The sequence below is a fragment of the Ricinus communis genome, chromosome 8, assembly GCF_019578655.1.
Source record: "Ricinus communis isolate WT05 ecotype wild-type chromosome 8, ASM1957865v1, whole genome shotgun sequence".
NCBI classification, from domain to species: Eukaryota; Viridiplantae; Streptophyta; class Magnoliopsida; order Malpighiales; family Euphorbiaceae; genus Ricinus; species Ricinus communis.
The window spans coordinates 20,226,784-20,235,420 of record NC_063263.1 but is presented as its reverse complement, the minus strand read 5'-3'; the positions used below and the strand labels follow the sequence as shown (position 1 = coordinate 20,235,420).

The 8,637-nt window shown below is 28.6% G+C and overlaps 1 protein-coding gene across 4 annotated transcripts; it reads right to left on the bottom strand.

Annotated features, from left to right (window-relative positions):
- Nucleotides 1-3,046: 3,046 nt before the first annotated feature.
- LOC8260283 (pentatricopeptide repeat-containing protein At3g61360) lies at nucleotides 3,047-8,637 on the bottom strand. 4 transcript variants are annotated; one of them, XM_015726508.3, is made up of 5 exons: nucleotides 8,374-8,637; nucleotides 6,480-8,282; nucleotides 5,718-5,825; nucleotides 4,306-5,022; nucleotides 3,047-3,487 (listed from the first exon to the last, which is right to left on the bottom strand). In XM_015726508.3, exons 2-3 carry the CDS (start codon nucleotides 7,997-7,999, stop codon nucleotides 5,780-5,782), a joined length of 1,566 nt encoding a protein of 521 aa, XP_015581994.2. In that variant the 5' UTR covers nucleotides 8,000-8,282; nucleotides 8,374-8,637; the 3' UTR covers nucleotides 3,047-3,487; nucleotides 4,306-5,022; nucleotides 5,718-5,779. The 4 variants fall into 4 exon arrangements, with proteins under 4 accessions (XP_015581994.2, XP_015581995.2, XP_015581996.2 ...); XM_015726509.3 differs by having other exon boundaries at nucleotides 3,047-5,022; nucleotides 6,480-8,064; nucleotides 8,175-8,282; XM_015726510.3 differs by having other exon boundaries at nucleotides 3,047-5,022; nucleotides 6,480-8,064; nucleotides 8,186-8,282.

Here is an 8,637-nt window from a genome sequence, read left to right as displayed (position 1 = left end):
ATTAGTTCCTTAATTAGATAATAATTATAATTCTAGTCTAAGCAATAGCATATTAATTATATTTAAATATTATATTAATTAAAATATATCAATTTTTAATTAAATGATAATTTTAATTCTAGAAAATAATATTTTAAATTATAATTTTAATAGGATAAAGCCCAAAAGATTACTATATAGTTTGATGTTTTTACACTTAAAAAATAATATTTTTTATATTCAATGAGTAACATGTGTATTATTTTTTTAGCATTTTTAGATACATTCAATGTATTTCTTATTTCTTAGATAGTAAATATTAATGAAAATATAAATTTTTAATAAAATAAATATTTTAAAGTAATTTAGCACATGATTAGATATTTTATAATCATAATAAATTGTTAAAATATATTTATGTTTAATTTTAATTAAATTTAAAAATAAAATTTTTAAATAAAATTTTAACATATTTATAAATTCTATGCTGCATCGTTAGATACCATGTTACTTATAAAATTATAATTTAATAATGGTTCAACTTAAATACATGTAAAATTATGTAGAAAATAATAAAAATATTAATGTGTATCTAAAAAATAATAAGAAAATAAAACATATTATACTCTTTTGATACAAAAAAAAACTATCTTTACCTCTCAAGTAAAAAAGTATGAAATAAAAATAATTTTTTGATTTTTTTACTCTTTTTAATATTACCAATTTTTAATCTACGTGCGTTGCACATGAATATTAATAGTTGAACTCGTTATTATTAATTTATTATATAGATTCTTTCTCATAATTCTTGTATACATTAATTCGAATATTAAGAAATATTTACTTAGACTCATTATTATTTTTATACTAATTTTATAAATATAATAATCAAACTCTCAAGTATTTTATAAATTGTGTTAACTTTTGTAGAGTTTATTGTTTTGGTTGTTGAACTAATTATTAAGAAGTGATTGACAAAATTTATAAAAGAAATACATGAAATAATCTAAAAGATTATAATCTACCAAATTAATTAATTAGGAGTTACTTTGTAATACAATAAATTAGTAAGTTTTGCCTTATACCATTACTTGAATATGTCTCTTTTATACATTCTTTTCAAATTTGTAAATCTACCCGTATCATGAAATCAATTCAAAAATTAAATATAATCAAAATACAAATTTATTTATTACATGTTTATTTATGATACACCATTGACTCTTCTCATAATCAACAATAAAAAATAAATAGTTTCCTTTCTATTAGAATATAGTTGACATCAAGACGGGCACATATTTATGCCTGTAAATTTAAAATCATCATAAATTGAGAAACACATTTAAAATTGAATGACTCATTAAAAAAATTCTCATCAAATTCATATTTTTTTTTTAGTATTTCTATTGATTGAAAAATTCTAAAACTGATGCATTTTTCACATATCAATAACTCAAAATCGTATCTCTGTTTGCGCAGCGGATCCTTAATATTAGTAGAACTTGCATGAGTTATTCACGTATTAAAAATTATGTAAATTTTCCATTATTAAACAGTGTTTTAATTATTTTTGTATATTATTTGTATGAGAATTCATTTTTCTCAAGTTGCATTAACAATAATGCCAAAGAGAAATATTTTTAAAGACAAATTAATTTCAATTTATATAAAAAAAATAAGCTAGAAATATCTTTCTAAATAAAAAGATGTATTATTAAGATAAAATATTTTAAGTTAAAAGAAAAATATAAAATTGCTGAAATTAAAACTAATATATTATCCACATTTTAAAATTAGTAAAATAATTCAACATGAATAAAAAGATCAAATAACATACATAAAAAGTGATTTCTTTTACACCATCAAACATGGACTTTATTATACTCTAATTAAAATAATTAATTTTTTAGATAAATAAATATAATTCTTAGATAATTTACATGATTGTAATTGTAATTAAAATGTAACCCATTTAATAAATAAGTAATATCATAGGTTGCAACACATAAGTCATTTGACATTAAGGTTGGGAGATAAAATATAGATCTAGTCCAAAAAATTCTTTAGTTAAAAGTTAAATTTATTGCCTTAAAACCTGAATTTTCAAAAAACATTCAAATTGATGTTTTTCTCAAACTAACTTTTAGAGATCTGAAACTTTATAAAAAAGAATTCTATTATCCTTAAAGAAAATTTTTAAATTTATTTTCACATATTAATTTAATATATTTGCAATTTTGAATATAAATTATATTCAATTATTTTTGTTTTTCATTTATTCCTTTAATCTGATTTTCAAAAACATATTAGTTTGGCAGTCAAATGTTTTTTAGTTTTCTTAATTAATTAGTTTTATTTATAGTTATAGTTATTTTAATTTTTTATTTTAATATTATAAATTTATATTATATTTTCAATAACATGCCCTAATATACATGAACATATATACTTTTTTAGTTTTTTTAGTGATTTTGATTACATCAATAGTTCAAACACGTTAATAAAGTTTTCTAATTATATTAATAATTCCATTAACTAATTATTATACGGAGTTAGAAATGTAAATAGAGTTATTAAAGACCCCAATAAAATAAAATTTTGAAGGAAATAAGAACATACTTTCCTATTTATTAGAGAATTTTTGTTTAAACTAAGTTCGTGAATTTCAAGTCAACTTTTTTTATATATTTTTTTTAATTTTCTTTCATCTAAGATAATTTAATTAGTAAATTATTATATTATCCAATTCTTATGGAAGGACATGTAAGAATGTGTTAGCTCCTTTCGCACTTATATATATATATAATATTTACTCATAAATTAATATTTTAATTATATAATAATATCTAATCTTAAAAGATAGAAATATTATACGATATTAAAATTAATTAATAAATATTTTTAAAATAATTTTTATATTATTACTGTAATAAAAGTTTAAAATAATAAAAACAATTAAGAAGAATATTTAAAATATTTAATTTACTTTTTTTAAATATTATAAATAAATATTAAATATTAAAGAATTTATTAAATCTTATTTATAAACTTAATTTTATAATAAAAATAAAAATAATGACTAATATTGTTTTATTTTTAAAATGGATAAAACAAAATTGTACACTTCAATAATAATCTACACATATAAGAGTTTTTCACATAAAAGCTACCCACTGCCACTATAAGAAATATACATCAGTTGGTGGCCTACCCATCATAGGCCAAGTGGAAAGCAAAGAAATATAGAACTACTATGCCTTTCAATTTGATCATTTGAAGAACTTCCAATAATTATTTAGTCACTGATACTGCTGATGAAGTAATGGAACTTCACATTATCTTTGGTCAGAAGGCTCTCTCTTCATAGTAGATATTGTGCAGCACCTTTGAATTGCCCCAAGCAATCAGGGGTTTCAGAGTTGTCCTATATGTTGATGTTGACCCTGTTCTGACTTTCCTCAAGGTTGACAATATCCATGACAACTTTGCTGATGAACACTCTGTGGTCCTGTGGTGACTGATTCATTTAAGAGGCCATCCATGCATAAAATTTCCAGCAAACAACATCATGAACACTCACCTAGCTACCTTTTGTTGACATTAATTTCAGAGATCACTGATGCATTAAGATGTTAAACAACAACAAAAAGAAATGATGTGCATTTGTTTGAAAGGTAGGGCTAAACTACAATTCATTGAATGATGTAACAGAGAAACCTAAATTTCTTCTCATGAATGTTAAGAATCTCCCTACCTTCACAACTAAATAAAAAAAAAGACAACCTTGTCCTGCTGCTAGAAGCTTCCTTGCCTCAGTTATTATATTGAGTCAACAGCATTAGAGATAATCATTAACCTTGAATATAGTCACCAACCATCAATCAGCAATGTAAAGCAAAGCAGGACCTTATCGTTTGCATCTTCCACAAATTATCCATCAACTTCATCCCAATAAGAAAATCAACATGATATGTAAAAGTATACATAGAGGAAAACATTTTATCATTATAGCTAGTACGAAAAGATTTGCTGAACTATCAAGTTACCATAAAAGGCTGTTGGCAGATCTGTTGCTTGTGTAATAATGGTTCCTAATCAACCTGTTACTATACAAAACAAGATCACTAAAAATAGGAGAAGTCTTAATAAGTTCAATGGTGGGCAGATCTATTGAAATTAAAATTGTATATCTAGAAAATTTTAAATGTGAAACATGCTATAAGGCACAGGCATGATACTTCTGGAAAGATCCACAAAATTAACCGAGAGAGATCATAAATTTGGTAGCCAGTAGTCTAACATAATCACTTAAAGTGTAGTAATTACCTCAGCTTCTAGTACATTTGATGCAGAATAAGAATAAATCAATAGTTGGCACATATGCCTCCATCTTCTCTCCCTTACACTGCCTCTTAAACATGATGAGTATGATTAGTAAGACACTTTAAAGCTTAAACATAGTAGTAATGTTCTTTGGTGCATTTCCACGGATGGTTTAACATTAGTTTCAAAATAAAAAAGCTGAATACCTCATACTTAGATTGACAAATGTTTATCTCATTCTAAAGTTGAGAATTACGCCCCACATAACAGAATCAATACGTAAAATACTTGTCCAACCAAAAAAAAAAAAAAGCTCAGAGAAAAAAGAGTATAAAGTTCATAAGAGAAACAAATGCACAAACAAATATGCACAGTAGAATAAGAAAATTTTTTATCACTAAAACTTAATTCAAGTTAGAATATGTTAAATCTACATCACCAAAAAATTAAATTAAAGGATTATAACTCTTAGTATAAAAGAGCTCTTGCTTATTAGGACATAAGAACAAATTGACCATCAGATAGACATGACTGGTAGCTCCCCGTGCTCAATCATTACCATTGGCAGATGGATATCCTCATCGGAAAAATCTTATCATTAGTAACTTCATTTATGTTACTTTCATGATTATCATCTTAAAACCTCACCAATTGTCATTTTCAACTTGTCAGCAAGTTGGAGCATCGAACCTGATGAGTTAAATGCAGAACAAGCACAATCTGAAAATAGGCGAAGCACGAGTCTCAGAAAAATATACAATGAAATTGAGATATATAGAGCACAAGATCTCTTAGAATCTTTGAAAGGAACAACGTCAAGTCAGTAATTAGTTAGAATCTCAATATATGGTACGAAACTGCATTTGCATATAATCAACCACTCTTAGTGTAATGGATAGACGGAGATAGAAGTAAATCAAGGCATGTATATGTGCTTGTGCATTAACTGTAGAATCCTGGATTAATTTTAAAATGCTAGAAATTTTCATATCCAAGCATGATACAAAAAGTGGATCTACCCATAGCGCTTATCATGGTAGGTCCCATCATAGTCAACTGTCAGACTGTATCCAACACTTTGTATATACAGAAAATGCACCCTATAATTTCCTGCTAGTATGGTATTTTATGTATACTAAATTTAACTCTCTTTATGATTTCTAGCATCCCAACAATACAAAGTTTCCTTTTGAACAAAACATGCATTACATAAATTACGAGATTCAATAAATAGCAAACTATATAACAGCAAAACAAAAGTACGTTCAACACTATTAATATACACAAGACACTGTTGTACCAATAAGCAAACCACAAAAATTTTACAACCAAAACAGAGAGAATAACAGAATGTGAATAATCAAGATGAAACAAGTGAAAGCACTGAAGTATAATAACTGTACGGTCACAGATACCTGAAACATCCTCCCAGCAAACAGAGCACAGAATAGTTGATTCAAGGTCTATATTAGCCATGTTAACCTTCTGCTTTAACACTAAATTGAGAATTGAACACACAAGATCTGTAAAAGAACATGAGAAAAAGAGAATGAATAATACAGATATATAGGGGATCCTGGTTGTGATGGAAGAGAAGTGTTTTTGCTTTGTCCCTCTTCCAACTCCAATCATGGAAAAAGTAACTCAATGCTCAAAAGGAACTATATAGCTTTTGGATTTTGCTTAGATTCTCCTGTTTACTGACTTTAAATTGTATTTAACCACAGTTTCGTTAAATATAAATTCATCTTCAACAGTTGAATTGAATTCAATAGCAGGGTGTAACCAATAAAGGAATTGCAAGATGGAGTAGATAAGGAGGATTTTTTTTTTTGTTGTTATTATTACTTTTTATTTTATTCAATGAACTAAGGGAGTTCCATTTTCAATAGTAATTTACTTAGCAACAAGCAAAAGGCATGTAAGATGCTCCTTGTATTTTTATTATATTTCAATTAAAAACATGTAAAATGATCCTTGTATTTTTCCCTCTTCAAATTTAACTTCAATCAAAAATATTACTCTCTAGCCGCATATTGGTTCATTGCAGTTAAAAAACACAGTATCTTTATTTTGGAAACAGATTTTACTATATTATAAAAGACACCAATTGGCACTCATTTATGGAATTTAGTGACAACATTGAACTAAAGAATGTTTAAGAATAGAATTATTACTCTGTGGTGCAAGAATAAGCCAAAGCATGCCCCTTAGATGGGGGCAAAACAGATTGCAATTTTTTAATCATTTGGTCGAGCTCCCTCAACTTGTCAGTGAAATCAGATTGCTGTAAAGACCTCTCCAACATCCGGTATACTACTTCACTCATACGCATTCCTCTCTCCACAAATTGCTTTGAGCATTCGTATGCTTCCAGCAGCCTTCCTCGAGAGCACAGTCCTGTTACTAACAGATCCAACGCATGACCATGAGGACAATATCCCTTATCCAGCATGTATTGCCAGAAAGCCAAACCCAAATCGAGCCGACTATTCACACAAAAGAATTTCATCAACATGACTACAGTTCGTGTTTTTGGAACAAAATCTTTGCTTATCATCCTATGATAAAGATCACAAACTCCTTCTGTGTCATTTAGTTTCATCAATCCAAAGAAGATTGTATGATAGGTAACACTATCTCTCCCTATATGCTTCTCTTCCATCTCGTCCATCAACCTCATGGCAGACTCGATATCTTTGCATTTAACCAGTGAGCTGATCAGGGCATTATAAGCCCCAGTATCAGGCTTCAAGTTTCTCTTGCCAATCTCATCAAATAAATGTCTGGCCTTATGTATGTTTCGAGCAACCCCTGCGCCATGAATCAAAGTAGTTATAGTCTCCAATGTAGGCGGGCAATTATCCTTTTCCATTTCTTCAAAAATCCTCAAACCATCACCAAAATAACCTTTCTTACAATAAGCATCAATCCGAATATTATAAGTTAAAGAGGTTGCCTTGAAGCCTCTTCGAACAATCTCATGGTAAAATAATTCCATCGCAGTAATATCCCTTGCTTTCTTGAATCCAAGTAGCAAAATATTCATGGTCTTAGTATTAGGATTAAACTGATCATGCATCTTTTGAAACACTGAACGTGCCTCTTTCACCTCCCTTTGACTACAAAATGCTTGAAGGAGTACATTGAACTCTTCAGTGCCAAATGTTTTTCCAACAAATACTGTCTTTTCCATCCTTTTAAATGCTTCGAGAGTATCTTCATAAGACTGAAACTTTGCAATTTTAGATAGCATGATGCCCATCGACTTAAGAGTGAGCAAGGAAGGGTGTGATTTTCCAATTTCCATCATCAATTCCCATGCTTTCTCAAAATAACGCATCCGTGCAAGGATATGGAGAGTCATCTCAAAAGCAAATGAACTTGGATTAAAATGGGAATGACGGAGAGAAAATCTGAAGAACTCCAAGGCTTTGAGGCCATTGGAATGAGCTGCGAACAGGCGGCCAAGAACATTCTCTACAAAGTCAGTAGAAAGGGCTGCTGGGTTGAGATGCTTCAGTAGAGTGGGGTACAGCGATTCATTGGGAAAGGAATTATCATTAATAATTTTGGTAATTCTTTCAACTTCAGAAATGCTGGATGACATACAAACAACAAGGAGAAAAATCGAAGGTCTCTTGCAAGAGACTTGAAAAAGTTGATTGCATTTGCTTAGTTTCAGAAAAGAGTGCATTGTCGTCACCACCACCTTTTTGGAATGAAGGATTATCCACAATTTTCCATTTCAAGCCACCATATCTATGCAGATTAACAAAAGCAAAGCAATTTCAAGTTAACCCACCAATGGTTTGACAAAAACAATTAATAAGCAAAAATAGAGCAATTTAAAGCTTAAAAAGAAAAAATACATATCACCAACAACAACTGAGGCTGCAATAACAGTAAATCACATGGGTTACTAGCGTATCACTTAAGAAGAACCCAATCTTTCTTTACTTCTTCTACAGTTCACACGCCTAAAAACAACAGGGCTCAAGTTAATTACAGAAAATCAATTAAGAAGTCTAACTGTTAAAAAAGAAAATTGACAGGAAACAAGGAAATTACCTGTGAGTAAATCCGGACAGACCGATATGATTGCAGAGTGTTCTCTCAAATTGAACCACGATAATTGTGAAGAAGCAAAAGCAAACAGTAATAGCATTAGCAGCAATGTACACGGGAGTGGTAGAGAGGTTTTTGCATACGCTGTCGTTCAGGCGGACTTGGTACATCGGAGAGAAAGGAAAAAAGTTGTTTTAATTTGAAAAACAAAAAATTTAAGGGGTGCTTGTTATATTTTTGTTTCATATTTTTCATTTATTCAAATAA

Bases quoted from the DNA above. Each gene is read 5' to 3' on its own strand.
- LOC8260283 (XM_015726508.3), bottom strand. From the start codon at position 7,999: ATGCACTCTTTTCTGAAACTAAGCAAATGCAATCAACTTTTTCAAGTC. The intron at 5,826-6,479 runs GTAATAATTCTA...GTTCTTTTACAG, and splicing joins GCTTATTCTTGCACCACAGA to ATCTTGTGTGTTCAATTCTC.